The 23,396-nt window shown below is 43.2% G+C and overlaps 4 protein-coding genes across 4 annotated transcripts; 2 read left to right on the forward strand and 2 right to left on the reverse strand.

Annotated features, from left to right (window-relative positions):
* Nucleotides 1–6,789: 6,789 nt before the first annotated feature.
* On the reverse strand, nt 6,790–9,556 carry LOC135676280 (plastid division protein PDV1-like). Its single transcript, XM_065187264.1, has 2 exons — nt 9,157–9,556; nt 6,790–7,467 (listed from the first exon to the last, which is right to left on the reverse strand). Exons 1-2 carry the CDS (start codon nt 9,472–9,474, stop codon nt 6,952–6,954), a joined length of 834 nt encoding a protein of 277 aa, XP_065043336.1. The 5' UTR covers nt 9,475–9,556; the 3' UTR covers nt 6,790–6,951.
* Nucleotides 9,557–15,973: 6,417 nt separating this feature from the next.
* LOC135676281 (high mobility group B protein 13-like) lies at nt 15,974–18,454 on the forward strand. The gene is made up of 10 exons (XM_065187271.1): nt 15,974–16,458; nt 16,552–16,938; nt 17,030–17,058; nt 17,170–17,275; nt 17,357–17,422; nt 17,514–17,579; nt 17,652–17,756; nt 17,845–17,945; nt 18,029–18,113; nt 18,189–18,454. The coding sequence occupies exons 1-10, from the start codon at nt 16,045–16,047 to the stop codon at nt 18,324–18,326; spliced, it is 1,497 nt and encodes a 498-aa protein (XP_065043343.1). The 5' UTR covers nt 15,974–16,044; the 3' UTR covers nt 18,327–18,454.
* An 81-nt stretch (nt 18,455–18,535) lies between these two features.
* LOC103987791 (UDP-glycosyltransferase 72B1) lies at nt 18,536–20,594 on the reverse strand. The gene has a single exon (XM_009406192.3). The coding sequence runs from the start codon at nt 20,208–20,210 to the stop codon at nt 18,774–18,776; it is 1,437 nt and encodes a 478-aa protein (XP_009404467.2). The 5' UTR covers nt 20,211–20,594; the 3' UTR covers nt 18,536–18,773.
* Nucleotides 20,595–22,314: 1,720 nt separating this feature from the next.
* LOC135677436 (uncharacterized) lies at nt 22,315–23,148 on the forward strand. Its single transcript, XM_065189793.1, has one exon. It carries the CDS (start codon nt 22,315–22,317, stop codon nt 23,146–23,148), a length of 834 nt encoding a protein of 277 aa, XP_065045865.1.
* Nucleotides 23,149–23,396: the final 248 nt, after the last annotated feature.

Below are 23,396 nucleotides of genomic sequence, written 5' to 3' on the forward strand. Positions count from 1 at the left end.
TGTGGATATGTGTTAATGAGGTAAGGGAGTCGTATGATATCTTCGTAAACAAAGAAATGAGAGTAATAATGTACTCAAAATATATAATTAGAGTATTTCTTAAAATGTATATTTTTGATTGGTCTCACTTGGGTGAATGATCATAATTGAGAACGTACTACTGGCCAATCACTATACGATACAATATGAAGATTGACATAGAAAAAAAATTATCTTAATCACCCTCCGATCGTCAGCCCACCTCCTCTCTTAACCTAACCCTAAATCATATTAGGGGGGTGTGTGTGTGGGGCTATGAAAAAAGAAGAAAAAACTACAGTAATGAGGAGAATATTATAGCCACGTGATTCCAAAGATAAGGAGGAGAACAAGATAGAAAAATAAGAGAAAAAAAGGAAAAAAGATAAGGATAACGTAGTGAGACCGTTCTTAATCATCCAATAGTATTTTCATCTCAGGTTAGATCAAATTTATAGTAGATTCTTTGGGAAGAATTTGGATATTGTGTATAGTGACGTGATCCTTGTATCTCAATTATTCTCTTGTGATTGTTGTTCGGGTTTAGGGCAAGAGATTGAGATTTGTATATTCATTATTCTCACAATGGATTATCTGTAGTGTGCCCCATGATTTTTACCCTTCACTTTGGAGGGGTTTTTCACGTAAATCTTGGTGTTCTATTTGATTGTGATTCTATATAATTCCGCTGCATGTTATGGCCTGTTAGTATTTATTCATATACAAAAGTTTATTTCTCTTTATATCCCATCAACTGGTATCATGGACAATAGTCTAAGGGAGGTCGTTTGGGTTTATTTCCCTCTTTGTTGCCCACGTGGACAAACCGCCAAAGGAGGACATTAGGACATTTGTAGATTATCTCTTTCATTGATCATGTATAAAAACTAACCCTCGACGTCATGCCGAGGGACTCTCTTTTTGAGAAAAACTCATACCCGAGACATCTCAAAGCCACTTCAAACACTCCTATGCCTTTGGGCGTAGACTATATTAGGTTGACTCAAATGTTGATAATAATTTTTTCTAATATTTTTATGCCAAAAGGAGGGTTTAATGTCACAGAAATGTCCACACATCAATCCTCCCAATGAACACTCCAGCGAGGAGATCATGCCTCCAACTCATAACACTTTTACTCAAGGGCAGCAACTGTCATCCTTCCCTCACACGGATACGTCCACTTTGGTATAAACATCAATACGATACTGGTATCTGTTCAATGACCCATGCTTTTCGCCCCTAGGGACAATCTCAAGCCACCTACTTCTCTCTATCAAGGTATTTATAAACCTCACCCAATAGGTGTAGACGCTAACAGGCATGATGAAGGCTATTGCCCCACTTCTACCTCTGTCGTGAGTTGAGAAAACTCAACTGTAGGAAAATCTTGGGGGGCATTACATGCGCAGTGGAAGAACATAAAAATAAAATCCTCAAATTTTCCAAAGATGTGTTCATCGTCATGCAAAAATTGGTACGCAAAAACCCATGAAACTTAAATCCATGTATGAGATAGTGTTTCACCTAGGGAGATTGTATATCCTTAAATCCTTGTAGATCTCCAAGCCTACGATTTGAGGAGAAGAAAGGGAAAGGAGAATAGGAGATGACAACCAAGAGAACCTCTAGCCTACGGGCCTTTGGTTCTCTTCTATTTATAGAAGTCTCATATCAACTTAACCCTAATGGATCCTGCTCTATTGGGTATTGGATCTCCATCCAACTACCCAAGCCTATTAGATTAGTGGGTCTCTATCTAATAATCTCCTATTGGCTCTTATTAGATCTCATCCATAAGATCTAATAATTCAAGGGCTTATTGGATATCCAATAAGATATGGGCTCCAGCGGATATCTCATATCGGAACCTCTACTCGTCGCAACGCTTACCATATGTGTGTGACCCTCTAGGCCCAATATCGAGCTGGTCGTGGTCATACCTATCAAAACTCCTTCTAGGCCCAATATCAGATGTATTAGGCCACTATGTCGCAGTCCCCAGGTGATACAGGAGAATCCAATCCATTGGACATGTATGTCCTCCATTATTGTGTACCTATAGTCCTTCATCCATCTAATATCTCAGAGACTATATACCGGGCATGGTGCTGTCAGGCCCATACAATTTCTACATGAGTCTCGCTCTAATCGGATTCTCTCGGAGAACTCTTTCTCTCTAAATTCGAATGACCCTAGCTAGGGATTTATCTGAGCAAGAACATATGAGATATTCCTCTCATGACACCGAGAGTGGATGATCCTCTATCGACACTCAATAGTCCTTGTAAGATTGGCTGCCACTCTCAATAACCGACTATGCTAGATCTAGAATTTCCATGCCTATAAGTCCGGTATCAAAGAATAGAGTATTCATACAAGACATCCTTGGTGTCTCAAGTCTAAGGACCAAATACATCACTGGGACAATGGAATCATTGTCTGACAATGAGATATCATTCACCATCCAGCATTCCGTGAGTAAATCAATCGGTGAACTCATTCTCCAATGAACACATGTACTATATCTCTATTGTCCCCACACGAGCAGCTATAAGACTAACTGCATCAATCATATGGATGGGTATACAGCACACCAGTCTGTCCGGTTATCTTGATATCCATCTTGAGTAACCTATGACCGAAATTATTTAGGATATGTGTTTAAAGGTGAATCGATCTCATTATCATGATCTCATCACGATCCGATTTTCATTGCACAAATCCATGGACATCACAATATATTCATATAACAGATAATATAAAGTGATAAAATACTAATTAATAATAATAAGCAAAAAGACTATGTCAAGTCACATATGTCATCACTCACGTGATTGGCTTGTAGGGCACATATGACTAGCACCAACCGCATGAGAAGAAATATGGCGTGATGAAGAAATAGTCCAAATGTGCCTGAGACGCATAAGTCAAGAAAATTTGACCTACGTGAGAAGAAATTCGTCATGGCGAAGGCAAGGGCCAAAATATGCCCGAGACGCATGAGTCAAGAAAACTTGACCCACGCAAGAAAAAACCACCATGGCGGAGGCATAATCCAAATATGCCCATAAGAAGAAATCCATCACGGTGGAGATAAATGCTGAACGTGCTTGAGATGCTTGTGTTGAGAAAACTCATCTCACATGAGAAGAAATCTACCATGGTGGAGGTATAATCCAAATGTGCCTAAGATGCGTGAGTCGAAAAAACCCATCTCGCGTAAGAAGAAATCCGTCACAGTAGAGACACGAGTCAAATGTGCCCGAGATACATGAGTTAGGAAAACTCGTCCTGCATGGGAAGAAATCCATCACGAGGAGGCATAGGCTAAATGTGCCTGAGACATGAGTTGGGAAAATCTATCCCACATGATAAGAAATCTGCCACGACAAAGACACAATCCAAGGGTGCTCGAGATATGTGAGTTGGGAAAACCCGTCCCACGAAAGAAGTCCGCCATGGTGGAGACACATGAGTAAAAAGAAATCCATCCTGCATAAGAAAGAAATTTTCCACGATGGAGGCACAAGTCGAATGTGCTTGAGGCCCGTGAGTTAGGAAAACCTAACCAATGCCAAAATAAATCTGCTACGGTGGAGGCGTAGGACAAAATGTACTTGGGACATGTGAGTTGAGAAACATAATTCATGCCCAGATAAATCCACTATGATAGAAGCACAGGGCGAAATATACCCGAGGCATATGAGTTGAGAAACTCAACTTGCTCCAAGATAAATTTGCTATGGCGAAAGTGCAAACCCATATAAACCCGAGGCGTGTGAGTTAGGAAACCTAACCCACACTAAGATAAAATCTGCTATGATGAAGGTGCAGAGCAAAATGTACCCGAGGTATGTGAGTTAGGAAAATTCGACCCATGCCTATGGGTGTCTCCTTCAGGTTATAGAGGAATAGATTGGTGATAGGCCTGTTAGGTGAATTGAATGTCGTACTCCGAACCCCTCTAACAGGAGCCCTCGAAGCACGTCCTGAGGGAGAGAGGGGACAAATGATAAGGAACATATTGATGACCAATCACCATCTGACACCTATCGTCATGTGGAGGCTGACGTAAAAAAACATATCCTAGTTGCCCTCCACACATCTGCCCCCATGAACAACAGTCCAAGAGAGGCCATTCAGGCCTGTCTCCCTCTATCACCTATGTAGACAAAATATCAAAGGGGGACATTGGGATAGTTGTTGGTTGTTTGCTTCATAAATCAAGTATAAAAGTTAACCTCGATGTTGTGCTAAAAGACTCTCTTTTTGAGAAAAACTCATACCCAAAAGGGACCTCATAGTAACTTAAGAGTCGGAGAGATTGGGTCGAAAAATTTCGACCAATATCGATCTTGATGTAAGTACCATCTCGAAGCCACTTTGGATGCTCTTACATCTTTGGGCTTGGACTAATATCGACGATGATTTCTCACAAAAGGCATATACATCCAATTCTATCCTTCAACATGCATAATACATGCAGTTAGATTTTTATTCAGATTCAAGTTTTCTTATTAGAATAGTAATTTAAATTCATTTGAAGTTATAATTGGTTGAAATATTGTGATCCTAGTTAGGAAAATAAGTATCATAATGACCAGTGATTATTGGACATCATAATCACTGTGTTCGAACAACACAATAAAATCCCAAAAAATATGGGATAAATATTATCATTATTTTATTAAAAATATGACTATCATAATCACATAAATAAATCAGAACATAAATACAGGTCGCATAATAAAGGATCTAACAGCACTAAAGACTTTTATAACATAAGATTTATATCAGTCAATATAAATATTAATAAGGAATCTGTGAAAGATTGGGATGGGTTTGCTGACAGTAGAGCAATGAGGTAAGCATGCCCATCATCTTCCTGCTGCTTGCCCATCACCTGCATCTGCGCCGCAAGAAGGCAGCCATCTCCTGTTCTGGTGCTGCTGCTGCTATCCTGAAGCCTCCTTGAGATCCTCCTATTTGGGTTTGGGTTCGTCACTTCCGGCCACCATACATCCCTCTCTCAGAATACCGCCATCCTCCATTAATTTCACCTGCTACATGATCTCATAAAAAAGAGGCATCAGCTGCAGCTACAGTAACAGTAGTACTGGAAACCCCACAGACTCACGTTTGCAGACTTGGTTTCTCTTCTTCGGTGAGAGAAGACGCATCGAAGTGCGTCACACGTCACCTTCGCCCCTTCAAAGTTGCTGGTCATGGGATAAGGGCTTGATGGAAAAAGGATGGATCGAAGGCATTGTTCTTTCTCTTCTTCTTGTTTCCCCACCGACAGGAGTACGTGAAGGGAGTGTGAGGGAGAGGAAACATGTTGAATCTTTAACAGTATCCGTACGTTTGCGGCGTCCCACCCCCTCTCCATTGGAATGCATGAAGACGACGACCTCCTCCAGCCTTAAACCTCATTCACTCCGATACCAGTGTCGGCACATGCCATCGCTTGTGTATCTACATATTGGATACACGTATAAATGCAGCTTGAATGATCACCATTTATTTCTGATTCCCCCTTTCCACCACCATCATCACCACCACCAAGTAGAAGAAGAAGAAGAAGACCTCTTCTTCTACCGCTGGGTGAAGATAATGATGACGACGATGAGGAAGGTCATAATGAGGAACATGGGGTCATGGCCACCTACCACTTCTGCCTATTCACATGTGCAACACACTGCGGTAGTTTTTCTAAACTACGAAATTGAATGGCAGCTGACCGATTGCATGAAAGCAAATTTACTGATGAAAGCTACTGATTCATTTTACCATGCATGCTGAGCATCATTCATCAAAGACGCCATGCATGTGCGACTCATGCGAGCATTCTCAAATTAGATCTCAGATTTAATTCCTTATTCTTCTTTATGAATCTTTCAGAGATATATGATCACATTAACTAGATTCATTTTTTTCCCACCATTCTCAATCATTTAACTGAGAAGATGGAAAAAGCACACAACTGATCTCACATCAGGATAAAACTCTACATGGGCCAAGTGATCTTTGTGTAGGGACATGAAAGATTATATTTGATGCGAACCCAGCAAGAGGTAGTGGTGGAGTGAGGAAGAAGAGCAGCACGAGTACCTCATCCGACCAAGATTTTGACGGGTCGAAGAGCCGGAGGCATGTTGTCGTTTCTTGGAATCCAGTAAGGCTCATTGTGGATCCCCAGCGGCACCTCTCTTCTTATTCCGCCTCCTGACAAGTCAAAGTCCTGCAACAGAGAAGAATCATGAGACCGTGGATCCAGTGGCATGCAGATGGCTGTGATGATGATACATACCATCAACCAACCCCAACCTGTCTGATCATTTCATACTTACAATCTTGCAGTGTACTTTTAGGATTTTGAGATGAGATATGCAATAATAATACCTTCTGCAAACCTTTCATCTCCGGATGAAGCACTCACTCTCAAATGGCAATATATAGCGACCACCACTTCTTTTTGTTTGGTCGCGGTTGGTAATCAAGCGGTCATCATGGCCTTCGGTGACACCAAGCAGAATGATGGAGACAGTGTCGAAGAGGCAGAAGCCGACTCGATGTGACCTTCATACTTCAATCTTCGACGCATGTTAATGCATTTATAATGAATAAATACATGACATGTATGTATATATGCAATTACCAACCAAAACAATTTATTCAACAGTACTAGCAAATTAAACGTCAAATCAGGCTACAGTCAGGCAAGAGAATTATCTATAGTTTGATTACAATATCCAACCAAAGATAAGGTAGTGCAAGTAAGGTTGATATCAGGCAATCAAAGAACAAGAAAACACAGCTGGGAAATAATGACGTCAACTTACATGCAACAACAACAGAAATGACTGCTAAAAGTTTCTAGGACAAGATTTTGACAACCTCAAAACACATGGACTGATTACGTTCTTCAAACTAACCCCGAGCTGACAAAACATCAAGATGATTTATCTCACCATTTTGAGAAGAATTATCTAAAACCCAAGTATTCCTCTCACTTCTCTTGCAAGATAGTTGGTCCGGTATCTGCGGACTGCTGCTCTTAGAGGAAATTTGATGAAGCTGCAGAAAAGCAAGCATACTCGCAGCAAAAATAGCAGCATGGCTAAAAACACCACTGATATTCTCCAATCTGAATGACCTTTTAGCTAAAGACAAACTTGATACTACCATTTGCAGGAAAATGCTAGACCTTCTCTCCTCGTAATCTTCCAAATTATCACCAGATTGACTCCTTGGCATGTCATAGAGGGCCTCTGGTGTTATAAAACAGCCCTTATCATGCACATCGCCGACAAAAGCCAAGGCCTCTTCTATGACTTTGTACTTTTTTCCTTGATGATTTGCCAATCTCATGGCAAGAACAATGCGACTTTGCTCTAATTGGGCAACAGCAGCATCTCGTTCTGCTCGCTGCTGTAATTGCACAGTCTGTAGAAGAACAATGATAATTAGCTTAATAACTTAACTACGAGGTCACAATAGCATGATAGACCAATATGTAAATTTCATCAAAGCTTACAGTTGTCATAATAAGAATAAAAAAATATGAAATTTTTTTCAGCATATTCCTCTTCCATTACCCAAAACAAAAGGCATCACAACAATTTGAACCTCCATAACATAATCTGACTGTAGGAAGCTAGCATGTATTCCAGCTCATAGCATATAGTTACCTTATAACCATTTAGAAATTGCTAATCACTTTCATTTTATAAAGAAAATGGGAAAGATAGACAATGTGGATCTGAACTCTCCATAACAAAAGATTTGACAATGTTGAATCGAGTCCACAATTGACAAGCTTACTTCACGAACTGTTGAATGGCAACTGGCCTCCAGAACACAACAGGTCAAGAAAAAAAATATAACCACAAGTATCAAAGGTTCGTCATGCATACATACATGAAACAGGTATGGCACATCGAAAATGAAGATGAACTAATGAATGAACCCAAAATCTACATGTCCTCTAGAATTTCATCCCAACGAAGAACTAACTAGGTTCTTGTTATTCAAGAATAAATATTCCATCAACAATTTTTTGTAACACACCTTTATGCTACTAAGTGGAAGATGTTTGAACGCAGTGATTAAGACTGTAAGTTGACATAAAGGAAAAATACTTCACAAAAAGATATATGCTGTCAAGGTTTTATATGTCGTAAGCAATAAACACAAATCGAAATACCAGAGGCTGACAAGAACAACGTGTTGTAATGTAGGCAACTTAGGAATGATATGGTGGCTGTAGTGGTTGGAATAGGTTGTATTGGATTCTCAAATATAACTGGTCAGTTGAATTAAATCCAAGCACTAGTATAGCCAATCGTGTCTAAGCACATGTTAAACAATAACAATGATATTATCAACATAAACAGGGCAGACGTTCATATTAAATTCATAATGAAAATTGACAGGACTATAGAACAACATATATCAACAAAGATCCCAACCATACTGATAAAATGGCTTGCATGACCACACTTTAACATTTTCTAAAGCCTTGTCAAATTTTAGAAGAGTCATCATGTCACTTGAAGACTTGGTTGGAACCTATTGCTTAAGTGCAATAACAAGGTAAAGTTAACTCAAGTATAGTACCATAACTCATGTTCATCTTCCTCTTCTCAGAAATTGCAACACCCTCTTCACATTGGTTATCCTATCAAAATACAGGTCTAGAATTTCACAGCAATAAAGCTTAACTGTGGCTTAAAGAATTGGCAATACAGAACTATTGCTTATAGCGCAATCAACTTAGCTCAAATCGAGAACCATAATTTCTCGTCTTTGTTGTCTCAGATATTGCAATGCCACTTTGCATTGTACATTGTACCAATTCTACATGATGCCTTACATGATTGGTACATTGTACCCAATCGAAAAGGCATGGGCATGAAGGGATCCAAAGCTTCACCGGTAAAACTTTCAGTAGATCTAACCCGCTCAGGAAGACTTTGATCGATCTTGTCCTCCTCGACCCGCAGGTCGCATTAAACGCATAACATGTTAACCTCTCAAAGAAAACGAAGAAAATGTCAAGCACCTATACCAGGAAACAGAGAATTCAATCGACAGAGGACACCAAACATGCGACAAAGAAAGTGACCGACTTACATGGAAGAACTCGAAATGGTCCTCGAGGTTCTCGAGGGCGGCTCTGATGGCGTCGAGACTCCTCGCCTCCGCCGCCATCGCGGCGCCGTCCTCCGCAGCCGCCAGAAAATCTTTGGTGAACACGAACCCTCCCTTCCCGTCACCGCAGCAGGGCTCCGCCGCCGTCTCCACGGCGCGGGCGTCGGACTTTGCCAGGGACTTGATGGAGCGGAGGAAGTGGGCGCGGGAGAGGGCGTGGATGGCGTCGCTGATCTTGTCGTGGAGGTCCCAAATCCTCTCCAGCACCGCCTCGATCTCCTCCTCCATCTCCCACCCCATGGCGAACAAGAACGCGAGGGGGTTAGGGTTTCATTCGCCCCTCCGATTCGGGAACCGCAAGACCTTTTCTGGAAGGTTTTTAGGGAGGGGAAAAGGGGAAATATTTTCTTTTAATTTGTTTGAATTTAATGGAGAGGGAAAAGAACGGAAAAAAAACATATCTCGAGTGAAAACCTGAAAAGAAAATAATATTATTATTGGCATACACCACAACAATTTTCCGTAATAGCATATTTAAAGTATTCATGAATACTTTAAAGATTTATGAAAATAATATTATCATATACATGAATACTTTACATATTTAAAGTATTCATGTATATATATAATAATTATTTTAAGTATTATAATAGATATAAGTTAAAATTTTCTTTTATAACTATTTCAATATTCGTCTTCCATTTCGAAAAGTTGTTTCTCATAGGCATCTTTTAGTTACATCAATCATTAAACCTCGTATGACCACGTTGTTGCAGTGTTATATTTTCTTGATTTTATATTTTAATGATGAATAAATCAATTGATATGTTTGATAATTAATTAATATTTCTTTTTATTGAATATATATATATATATAATGCAGATATTTGAGTCGATTTAATCTTAAGAATAATTATGTGAAAGAATTACACGAACAGATGAACGAGAGAATGTACGAAAAGAACTAAATCTTACTAAAATTGGGTTAGCCATAGGAAATTGTTGGAGGAATATTTCTCAAGACTATCACCCTCTTTTACTTGTAGTTATAGTTAGAGGATTATAGATTATCGGGAGGATTAGTATTAAAAAGGTACATAAAAGTTTTTATCTTTATTTATTAAAAAAATTTGTATAATTTTTATAGAGAATTTTTTCTTTTATATCTCTTCTTAGATTGATTGTGTTTAACTTCTGAAACTAATTTATATAAATTTTTAAATTTGAACTTGATAGGGAGTACGTCATCATCATCTAATTTTCATCCGACATGTGACCACCATATAGTGATCGAAATGAAAGAAGAGGATGGAAGTCATCCCCTACTCGTTTGCCCACATAGACAAGGGTCCAAGACAAACGATTATGAGTCGTCCCTCTCTTATCGCCTACTTGGACAAAAGGCTAATGAGTGGTTATTAGAGATAGCTAAAGACTATATCTCTATAAAATATTTTCTGATGAGGTATAAAGGTTCATCTTCAACACAATAATAGAGGGTTACTTTTTTTTTACCATTCGAGTGCACACTCATATATCTCGGGTTGCTAACTTGGGCGTCAGATGGATCGAATTAGAAAACCTCTCTCGGAGTCTGTCTTCGTACAGGTGGTATCTCGGGAGATTGATGTTTTCATCTCAGAGGCACCTCAGATAACCTTGTGCATATAGGTTTGGACCACTTCGGGCTGACCAGGATGTCAATGACTTCTTCCCTTGATATTTTCGACACTAAAAGGAGATATCGATATAACAGGAACACCCATCCATCGACCCTCTCAATGAATACTCAAGCATGTATACTTTGTCTCCGACCCATAGTACTTTCATCTAACGGGTAGTAGCCACCTTTTCCGCATATGGACACATCCACCTCGGTATAAATATTAATACAATACATGCATCTATTTAATGACCCGGGTCTCTCATCCCTAGGGATGACCCTGACCACTTGCTCGTCCTCATCAAGAAATTCTTGAATCTTGCTCAATAAGTATAAATGCTAATGGGCATAATATAGGTTGTTGCTCTACTTTTGCTCTAATTAGCCCAACGAGCGATGCCATTGGCACCCATCAAGGTTACCCCACCCGACATAGTACTGATATCCCAAAAGCGCTTCAGATCCATCAAACCGCTAGCCGAGGGGACACTTCAATACCAACTCTATCTTACCTAAATTTGAGACTCAATCAGTGGATTCAATGGAGGATTTCTCTATGCATCTAACTATGCAGATGGATCAACATTTGAAGGAGATGTTACGAGAGTTATAACAATTAAAAGAGGAAGGGCTAGTCGACCCCACCTTGGGTCAATTATCGTTTACCTAGAAAATCCAAGAGAAATTGATTCCAGTGAATTTCCGCCTCCAAGGATATGACGCATTGCAAACTTAAAGAATATCTACCTATAATACATCTCTTGGGGTTAGGTCAGGGTGACTATGCCCTGAGCATCAAGCCTTGATCTACAATGTCTTTGGTGCTATTATAAAAAAAATATTTTCAAGGTATAAATGTTATAAGTTAAGAAAAGAAAGTTTCATTACTTGAAAAGACTACACTAATTAGATTAGGCCTCTACATCCAAAATGAGGCCTTGACCTACCTAGGTGGAGACTTCTCGGGTGGACGAGTCGAACGATGCAGAAAAGAATAGACGTATAGACTAAGTCAGGTAGGCAGACTCAATGACTTCAAAAAGACCAACACTTCATAAGAAAAAAATGTGTGTGAATACATGAGTCGAGAAAACTCGACCCATGTAATAAGAAGCCAACTACTGTAGGAGGTGCTAGTCATAGATGTCATGCAAGCTAATAGGAGGTACAAGACAAAATATACCCGAGGTACATAAGTCGAAAAAACCCAATTAGCATAATAAAAAAATTACTACTATGGAAGACACAAAATAAGATATGTTTGAGGTGCATGAGTCGGGAAAACTTGACCCGCATAATAAGAAACCTACTATAGAGGGAGGCATAAGATAAAATATAGTTAAGATGCATGAGTTAGGAAAACCTGACTCACGTAATAAGATACCTGACACAACGATAAGCACTCGAGGAGCGTGAGTCAAGAAAATCTGACCCTTGTAAGAAGGAATCCATTACAGTTGGAGGCATAAGACAAAATATACCTAAGGTGTGTGAGTCGGAAAAACCCAACTCGCATAAGAAGAAACTTGCTACTGTGGGAGATATAAAATAAAATGTGCCTAAGGCGTGTGAGTTAGAAAAACCTAACCCACGTAATAAGAAACCTACTATGGTGAGAAGCACAAGACAAAATATGGCCAAGGTGCATAAGTCGAAAAAACATAACTCATATAATAAGAAACCCACTATGACGAGAGACACACGACAAAATGGCTTGAGGCGCATGAGTCGGGAAAAATATACCCTAGGCGCATGAGTAAAAAAAACTCAATCCTTGTAAGAAGAAGTCCATTACGATAGGAGGCAAAACTAGACCTACATGAGAGTAAGTCTGTCATAATGAGATAAGGGAAAAAATACTCAAAGTAGGGAGATATAGTTTCGACCCCTCATTTACTCAAGATGGGTAGATCATTGCCTAACGAAACCTATCGGCCAATAAAACAAAAAAGGAGAGATGCAAGGACCTCGAGTAAAAATGAGGTCTCTATATAATAAAAAAAGAGATGCAGACTTGCTTTTGCCTGAGGCGGGGAGGCCGAGAAGCCTGACCCCCACCTTACATTAAGGCATAGAGGCCAAGAAGCTCGACCCTAACCTTACATCGAGGTGTGGAGGTCAAGAAGCTCAACCCTCACTTTCATCAAAGACGAGGTGGCCCCCATAGTGGGTTGAACCCATGACCACCCGAGGAGGTCAAGAAACTCAACCCCTACCTTCGTCAATGATAGGGTGGCGCCCACCATGGGGGTTGAGTCCACAACCACCTAGGGAGGTCGAGAAACCCAACCCCCACCTTATGCCAAGGGATAGAGGTCAAGAACCCTGACCCTCGCTTCATCGGGATATGATGGTCAAGAAACCCAACCCTCGCCTTACGCCAAGGTATCGAGGTTGGGAAGCCCGACCCCTACCTTTACTAAAGACGGAGTGACGTCCACTATGAGGGTTGAACTCATAACCATCTAGGGAGGTTGAGAAACCCAACCCTCATCTTATGTTAAGGCATGGAGGTCAAGAAGCTTGACCCCTGCTTCATCGGGATATGAAGGTCAAGAAACTCAACCCTTGCCTTATGCCAAGGCATAAAGGTTGGGAAGCCTGACCCCTACTTTCACTAAAGACGGGGAGGTTAGGAAACCATACTCTATCCTTCGCTTGAGGTATTAAGGTTGGAAAACCTGACTCCGTCCAACCAAAGTGTGTCCCTCAACAATACAAGGGGCAAGATAAATGATAGAGAATATACCATCAACTAATCTTAATTCGACATATGACCGTTACATGGTATCCGGGATGAAAGGAGAGGACGAAGGCCACCCTCCACCCATCTTTCCATGTGGATAAAGGTCTAAGGTAGGCAATCACATGTTGGATGAAGAGGCCATTGGAAATGGTTAGAGGCTATCTCCCCGTAGAATATTTCACAGGGGTTAAGGTTCATCTTAACCCCTATGATTTTAGCTATATATTATTTAAACCCCTATGGTTTACTCGTGTTTAAAATAACATATATATTTTAAAAAATATAACATATAAGCCCCTCCCGTCGAGTCTGAGTTAATAGACGTTAGAGTCTACTTACATGGCATAATGACTCATAATAAACTATTAATATAATATTAGTATAATTTAAGTTAAAAAGGGTCTATTTTAGCCCTTGTAATATTGGTCATGACTACTTAAGCCCTTATTGTTTTGTTTATATCTAAAATAATTCTTATATTTTTTAAAATATAACATATAAGTCCCTCTCATTATAGCATATAAGTCCCTCGCATCAAGTCTAAGTTGATAGACGTTAGAGTCTGTTTATATGACATACTGACTCACAATAAACTATTAATATAATAATATATTAATTTAAATTAAAAAAATCAAGATCACCATTAATTGTGGAAGGAGGCATCATCATAGAAGCGACCACTAGCAACAACACTAAGCCATTGTTGCCTAGTAGGATGTTGTATGAACGCAACATCTATCGAGCTAATGATAAGCTTAAGAGTTTCCGATCCTGCCTCAAGTGGATGTGCATTGACCAGTCCAACATTAGGCATGATGTAATGGTCTCCTAGTCCCTCTTCCTCCTCCTGAGCGTCTTCGTGTCCATTGCTTCCCACTTCGTCCTCTCTTATGGCCCCATCTATCACTCCTACGAGGTGGTGGTCCAACTCTCTCTCACCTCCACTTTCGACCTCTCCTACCTTTACCTCTCTTCCTACGGTCTCTGTTGCTTCATCTTTCTTGACTAGATAGACTTTTTTATTAAACTTAAATTATATATATTATTGTATTAATAATTTATTATGAATTAACATGTCACGTAAGTATACTTTGACATCTGTCAACTCAAACTTCATGCATGAGCTTATATGTTACGTTTTTTAAAATATAAGAGTTATTTTAGACACGAACAAAATCATAAGGAATTAAGTAGTACATGACTAAAATCACATGTGCTAATATATATATATATATATATATATATATATATATATATATATAATTTAAATTATATATATCATTATATTAATAGTTTATTATGAGTTAGTATGACACGTAAGTAAACTCTAACGTTTGTTTACTCAAACTTGATGGGAGGGGTTTGTATGTTACGTTTTTTATTTTAAACACAAGTAAACCATAAGGTTTTTAAGTGGTCTATGGTCAAAACTACAAGGGCTAAAATAAACTTTAATCATATTTCATAGAATATATTATTATTTTACGATTAGATATAAAAACTCATCTTCAACATAATGAATACCTTTTTGAACTACTTGCATTTACACTCATATACCTTGGGTTGCTAACTTAGGTATCGGAGAGATCGAGTCGAGAAACCTCTCCCGACCTTAGTCTTTATGCAAATAACACATCGGGAGCTCAATGTTTCAACCTTGAAGGCATATTCGACAACCTTATGTATATAGATTCGGACCATATCGAATTGATCAAAATATTAACAACTTATTGTCTCCAAAATACTTACACTAATTGGTATACATTTGTCACATAAATTTTTAAACAATTTTTTAAATAAAAATACTTTTATATAAATTTATGATTTTATAAAAAGAAACATGAGAGTGTGAATAAGCAAACTTAAAACATTTCGTACCAAATTTGAAGCTTTATACATAAAATCGAGGAAGTCAAATTTTGATTAACCTATCAAGAAAAATAATAATTATAAATGAAATATGTGTCCCTATTGCGACGGTGAATAATATTACTACCGTTCAAATATTCCTTCAATTTGATGATGCCAAAATTTTATTTCTATTAATTTTAAATTAAGGTACAATAAGTTGTGGTCAAAATAAAACTTGCAGGAGTCACAATTTGACCATCACTGCAACGTGACATATGATAGGGTCAACAAAACTAAGATACTGTCAACGAACTTCGTCTCTCAACGTCAACCATGTTAACATGCATGGGTCAATTGCCTCTTCGTGATTCGTGAATTTTGATCACTTCCCCTGGGAAGTGTTCGAAGACCCAACGGTCGAGTCCGCCCAATTTCGCGCCCGCGGAACCGAAATAGTTCTCAATTCTGCCTCACACTCGATTTGAATTTTGAATAATAGTACCGTTGTGTCTGACCGTTACATAAACCCCCAACATCCTTCGGTCCGTCTCCACCGTCTTTCCTCTGCCCTCATCTTCATCTCCCTCTTCTCTCTTCCCTTCCGTTAGCCATGGCAGCCGCGGCAGTTCAGAGGAAAGGGAGGAGCCGGAAGGCGCTGAAGAATTTGTCGCCGAGCGACATCAATATCCCCGCTGGCGAATCCTCGTCCCCGTTCGGGGAAGTTGGCAAGGAGAGCCGAGACGGGCTCTCTCAGCTCCTCTCGCCGAAGAACTCCAAGAAAGTCCCTCCCAAGCCCAAGTCTTCTAAGGCGACTGGCAAGTCTTTCGCCGACGAGTTGCAAGAACTGCAGGGGCGGCTGCAGATGCTTCAGCTGGAGAAGGAGAAAACGGAGGAGCTCCTGAGGCAACAGGATGAGGTGCTGAAGCAGAAGGACGAAGAGATCGAGAACTGCGGCAAGGAACAGGAGCGGCTACAGGATGAGCTCAAGAAACTCCAGAAATTGAAGGAGTTCAAGCCAACCATGGTACGCGCCTTCACTAGATTTGTATTTCTCTTTTCGTTTCGTCTTAGGACTAGGGTTTCAGGGGGTTTTTCTGCTCTTGTTGATTTCGAACAGAGCCTTCCTCTGGTTAAGTCTCTGAGAGAGAAAGATCAAGAAAAGAACGAAAAGAAGAAGAATCATAAGAACAAGACCGGCGTCGAGAAGACCAAGAAGCCGTGTCCGGCATACATCTCATGGTGCAAAGATCAGTGGAACGAAGCCAAGAAAGAGAACCCTGATGCAGATTTCAAAGAGATTTCCAATGTGCTGGGAGCGAGATGGAAGGCGTCGAGCGCCCAAGAAAAGAAGCCCTACGAAGACAAGTACCAGCAAGAGAAAGAGGCCTACTTGCAGGTGGTGAAGCAGGAGAAGCGCGAGAACGAGGCGATGAAACTGCTGGAGGAAGAGCAGCTGCAAAAGACAGCCATGGAGTTGCTCGAACAGTATCTGCAGTTCAAACAGGTCAGTTTCTCGTAAGAAAAATGATATGGATTCAAGATCTTTTGTTGGTGCCGCAGAAGCTGATCAAGGTTTGTTCCATTATGTATTGCAGGAAGCCGATAAAGAGGGCAGTAAACCGAGGTATTGTCATCTCTACAATCTCTTTTTCCTGTCTTTGAAGGTCAAATGTTATATCAAGATTCTTGGTTCTCTTAGTCTTTATGACTGATCCAGTGTCATATTTTCCTTCAGGAAGGAGAAAGATCCTTTGAAGCCAAAGCAACCCATGTCAGCTTTCTTCCTCTTCTCGAAAGAACGACGCGAGGCTCTGCTACAAGAGAACAAAAATGTCCTCGAGGTAATACTTAGCTTACAGAACCTAAAACCTAGAAGCAATCTGCAGTTACCCAGTTAATCTCATGTTATGTATCAACCTCAGATCTCTAAGATAGCAGGAGAGGAGTGGAAGAACATGACCGGAGAGCAGAAAGCACCCTATGATGAGGTATCAAAAAAATCGATCCTTTCTGCAGCCAACAGTGGAGAAATAACTTTTAATTGTTGCTTTATTCTCATACATTGGTACGTTCCCACAGGTTGCTAAGAAACAGAAGGAAGATTATAATCGGGAAATGGAGCTTTACAAGCAAAGAAAGCTCGAGGTAAGAAGAAACTAATGTTTCCAGAGCTCAAAAATCTAAACTAAGATAATACTAACTCAATGTACGAATCAGGAAGCTGCGACATTAGAGAAGGAAGAAGAGGAGCAGAGGAAAGTTCTAAAGCAGGAAGCCCTTCAATTGTTGAAGAAGAAGGAGAAAACAGAGAATATAATTAAGGTTGAATTCATTTTTCTTTCATGCTCGAGGCTTTCTGTTTTCCGTATGATAAACTCCATCGGGTAATGTTTACTGAAATCTTGAACAGAAAACGAAGGAGGACCGTCACAAGAAGAAGAAAAACAAGGAAGAACAGAATGCAGATCCTAACAGGCCAAAGAAGCCACCCTCTTCTTTCCTTCTCTTCAGGTTTGGATATGATGCTGGAGTTTTATGTCCTTCAGGTATTCATGTATATAGTTGAGGCTAACTCATTTCATTCCCTATTCCAGCAAAGAAGCAAGGAAGCAACTCATGGAGGAACATCCGGGAATCCCCTATTCCACTTTGAACGCCATGGTTTCAGTGAAATGGAAGGTAATAATCATCTAATTCTCCATGGATGAAGTGCGTTTTGGTGTGTTTCTCAACACTGCTTGCTTGCTGCTACAGGACTTGGGTGAAGCTGAGAGGCAGACATGGAACGAGAAAGCAGCAGAAGGCATAAATGCATACAAGAAAGAATTAGAGGAGTACAACAAAGTTGTCGCTATGGCCAGCAAGACCACTACTCCCGAACATGAGTCCTGAACTTTTGTAATGTTCAATTGTCTTTGTTGAACACTGCCCTTCTTGTGTTCTACTGCTTCCATTATGTTTATGTTGAACGATGAAATTATCCTGCAAGTCAAATAGTTTCATAGAGACCTGTTTACTAATTGTGGTCGGATTCTTCCTCTCATCAACATGTTATCTGTGTTGTGTTTCTGACGGAGATGTTGTAATTATGTTTCCGCTACTGCTCATGACACCATCGTGCTTTCTCACATCGATTCATGAGTTACACTGACAGATAATGTGTTTATTACACACTGAACAGCCTCCTGCGTTAGAAGCAGATCGCTGCATGGAACTAAGCACTCAATGTGATTCAATAGGGAGTGCGCACTCCAACACGGTCGAAGGCGACAGACACGGCCGATGAGACAAAAGCAAAGAAAGAAACCAAGCAATGAGAAATTGACGTTGGGAAGTAGCTTAGTTCGTGGCCTTCCACTTGTTGGCGACCGCGTCAAGCGCCGTGTACGCGGCGCCGCCCTCCTCCAGGCATCTGGCCGAAGTTTCCCGGAGCTCCGCCACCCGCTGATGCGCGGCCTTTCCCTCTTCCCCCTCCATCAGCTCCTTCACCACCCGCGCCACCTCCTCCCGCGGCACGATCCCTTCCTCCGCCCTCGGCAACCGCAGCGCGATCCTCGAGCCCTCCGCCAGCATCACCGCGTTCTGGCGCTGCTCTGCGAACAGAGGCCATGCCACCATCGGCACCCCGGCTTTCACGCTCTCCAGCGTCGAGTTCCACCCGCAGTGGCTCAGGAAGCCGCCGGTAGCGGCGTGGTTTAGCACCGCCGCTTGCGGCGCCCACGACGGGACCAGCAGGCCCACCTCTCGCGTTCGGTCCACGAACCCCGCCGGCAGGAACCGGAACGGGTCCTCCTTGCTCTGGACGGTGAAGTATGCCTCGCTGGCGTCCCCGCCGTCGCTCGGGCTCTTGACGACCCACAGGAAGCGCTGCCCGCTCAACTCCAACCCCAGAGCGAGTTCCGCCATCTGTGCCATCGACAGCGTTCCGCCGCTGCCGAAGGACACGAACAGCACCGATCCCTTTGGCTGCCGGTCCAACCACCGCAAACACTCGGCCCCCTCGTCGGCTTCGTTCTTCCCGGACTGCGTCAGCGGCCCGACAAGGTAAACCGGCGGACGGCCCGGTACGGTCTGCTGGAGGATATTTGCGGCCTCCGGCTCCATAGCATCGAAGGTGTTGGCGAGAATGCCCTCCGCCTCCCAGTACCGGCGCGCTTGGTGGAGCACCCACCGGTAGGCGTCGTTGGACCGGTCCTGGATCGGCTGGAGGAGGTCCGGTCCGGGGATGGGGACGCAGCCCGGTAGGCGGAGCGGCGCGGGTAGGTCCCGGTACTCGCAGCTGGTGGTGGCGTCGAGCTCGGGGAGGTGGAGGAGGAGCGAGAGTGTGAGGAGGTTGGTGGGGAAGAAGAGATAGGGCGGGACGCCGAGCTCGCGGGAGACATCGAAGGCGTCGGTGCCAAAGATGTCGGCCACGAAGGCGACGAGGTTGTCGGAGGATCGTAGGCGGGACAGGGCGTCGCGGAGGCAGGGGAGGGAGCGGACTATGGCGACAGCCATGGTGGTCTCAATGTTGGCGTCGGGAGGGAGGTCGTGGAGGGGAACGGGGGCGAGGGCGACGGAGGAGACGGAGTGGGGGAGGGAGGAGAGGAGGGTGGCCTGGGCCTTGGAGGCGGAGATGGCCAAGGTGATGATGGTGACGGAGAAGCCATGGCGGGCGACGAGGAGCTTGGCCAGTTCGGCCATGGGGATCAGGTGGCCAATGCCGGGCGTCGGCAGCAGCGCCACGTGAGGACGCCGCGACCTCGTACCAGCAGCTGCTCCGTTGCTGTCCTCCATGGCTACCAGAACGAGACTCGAGTATCGCACACGACTGGGACCCGTACAAGCCAATGTAACCGAGCGACGATGAGGTGAGTCCTCTCCCTTCCATCGTGTTATATACACGAAGGAGAGAGAGATGATGATGTAAAGCACGCGTCAGGCTCATCTCTGAGCGAGAGAGAGAGAGAGAGAGAGAGAGCGAGGATGAAAAATGATATGATCGCTTCCGACTAACTAAATCACCCAACAAACCCATTCCCTGCCTCAAGATTCGCACAGAAAGCCGCCGCCCGCCGGAGACTCGGTCGGATGGATGATAGTGTAAGTACTGATCGATGTGCACCTCCCTACTCCTAAGTGCATCCACATGATCGAGAAGGTTCCTCCACATAATTGAGACGCGGCTCATATCGAGTCCTCGCCGCCAATGATTCCATGAAAGAAAAAGCTGTATATTTCGGCAAAATATTCCCCTTTTTATGGTTTAGTTTAATTAATAGTGGCTTGTTTTGTTGTCTTACGTTGTTCTTCGTGCATTTGGCATGGCCAGAGTGGCTGACGATTGATTCATGTGTTAGGTTGCAGAACATGTCAACATGAGGAGGAGGAATCCCCTGTGAGGCGGCTGCCAGAGAAGAATACTAAGAACCTTTATTGGTAGGAATTATTGTATCAACCCATTTTATTAGTAGGAATTATTTTCTTACATCTATCAGCTGTACACCGTTGACCAAATTGACATCGGATTATTTTGACTCGGTTATCATCCCTCGCGTGTGAAAAGTACACTGCACATCGTGTCTACGATCGCAGGGAGCCATGGGCGTAGCCAAGATCGCCGTCGTCCTCTCCGTCATCTCCACCCTCTTCCTTCTCTCCACCGCCACCCGCCTTACCCTACCCGCCTCTTACGTGGCGGAGCTCGACCGTGAGCGGCCTGAAGACTCCCGCCAGGCGGCCACCGTCCTCCCCGTTGAAAAGTTACGCGAGGATGGTGCCGCTACCGGCGATGCCTTCCGCCCCATCGACCTCACCCACCGCCCCATCATCCACCAGTACCGCCATGGCTCCCAATTCGGCGTCCGCCTCAGCCGCGCCGCCGGCGACGAGGAGGTGGTCGTCCCCTATGGCGACGACATGATCTTATCGGTCCCGGCCAACGACGGGGAATCGAACGCCGAAGTGGTCAAGGAGGAGGAAGAGCAAGAGACAGTAGCGGAGGCGGAAGGGAAACAGGGACCGCAGGAGGTTGCGGCGCCGAAGTGGACGGAGGAGAGCAAGGGGGAGGAATACATGACCAAGAAAGAAAGAGAAGAAGAGCCTGATTCGGACTCCGACTCCGATTCAGACGACGAGGAAGAAGAAGATGGAGGTCGTTTGGCGCAATGGCTTTGGGGCCTCTGGAAGCGCTTCCATATCTAAGTTGACTATGGCGCTGCATGGACTCATGGATTTGGACGAGGACGGGCGTCAGGTATGCATGTATCGTGTTTGATGTATTGCTCAGCCCTCTTCCGTTCTTGTGTTCGTAAACAGGTGTGTGTACGAAAAGTGTTTGTGCTCGTATCTTGTTTGACGTTTCCCGATACGTTCTCTGTTCTGCTTTTAATACCAAACGATGTGTTTGTGGAAATGTCAGCGCTCCTCACTCGTGCTTATATGAAATGATCGAGCAACCTTAATGACGATAACTACAGCAGCACACGATCGAATCTCTGTTCACGGGCTCAGTCAATGTTGTACTGGAGATGGAGAGAGGAGTCCTTGTCTGGATGCTAAGTAGCAATAATGGAGCTCGGAGGATTGCTAGCTTTTCATTGATCTCTTCTATATGACCTTTCACTAATTTCTCGTATGTTTCTGTCCACATCTGTGGAGTTCGTCCTCACTGTTCGATGACCTGCAACCCACTGGTCCAAGATGTGACCCCCCTCATCTGCATTGGACCAGGAGAGGAGTCCACTGCTTTTATCCCGACGCTTCCGTCCCTCGAGAGGTGGCGGAGACGATGAGAACTTGTTTGTTTACTTTTCTGTTCCCTGCATACTTATTTTAATTCTCTTTGCTGTCCTGTCATACGCAAACACAACGACTCCACCATCATTCCCGTCGCAGATCCATGGAATGCGCCACCAGCCTCATCCTCTCGCTGCTCTCCACTCTCCTCTTCCTCTCTCATGCCGGCCGCCTCGCCCTTCCCCTCTCCGCCGCCGGGGACCTCGACCAGCCGGAGGGCGGCCTTCGCACGGCCACCGTCCCCCGCTTCGAAATTGATGCCCCCCTCTCTGCAGATGGCTCCCGCCGCCGCTACCGTCACCGCGGCGCCGCTGTTCCCTACGGAGACGGCGTGATCGCTTCGGTCCACGCGAAGGACGGGGAAGCAGGCGGTGAGGCGAAGACAGGCAGGGAGAAGGCTGCCGACGGGTGGCAGGGAACAGAGGCGGTTGACCATAGTGGGGGCGAAGAGTACAAGAAGAAAGATGACGACTTGAATTCAGGTTTAGACGAGGTAAAGGAGGCAGGAGAAGAGGAGCTGCGGCTTCAGACTAAGAATAAGAACAAGGATAAAGAGAAGAATAAGGAGAAGAACAAGGATAAAGACAAGGAGAAGGAGAAGAACAAGAACAAAGACAAGGAGAAGGAGAAGAATAAGGAGAAGAACAAGGATAAAGACAAGGAGAAGGAGAAGAACAAGAACAAAGATAAGGAGAAGAACAAGGATAAAGAGAAGAACAAGGAGAAAGACAAAGATAAGGAGAAGAACAAGAACAAAGATAAGGAGAAGAACAAGGAGAAAGATAAGGAAAAGGAGAAGAACAAGAACAAAGATAAGGAGAAGAACAAGGAGAAGGAGAAGAACAAGGACAAAGAGAAGAGCAAGCACAAGCAGGAGAAAGAGGGTGAGGGATGGATGAAGTGGTATCGGGAGCTGAAGAATCGCTTGGAGCTGTAGGTAGACCTCCTCCGGTGCTGAAGACAAGCTGGTAGCAGCTGACTGCAATGTTCCATCTTATCGTGTGTGTTTTCCTAGATCAGCATGACATGATCTGTTTCTTCTGTGTCGTATCATCTACTAGCAATCCGTACCTGTTCCGTGTTGATAAAACGTTCCATGTTTGATCTTGTATCATCTTCTTCCAATAATTGTTCTCTGTTTTCTTTGGAAAGTTTCTGGCTGGTGATGTTTTCAGAAGATGATGC

Source organism: Musa acuminata, chromosome BXJ1-6, assembly GCF_036884655.1.
Source record: "Musa acuminata AAA Group cultivar baxijiao chromosome BXJ1-6, Cavendish_Baxijiao_AAA, whole genome shotgun sequence".
Classification (NCBI taxonomy): Eukaryota; Viridiplantae; Streptophyta; class Magnoliopsida; order Zingiberales; family Musaceae; genus Musa; species Musa acuminata.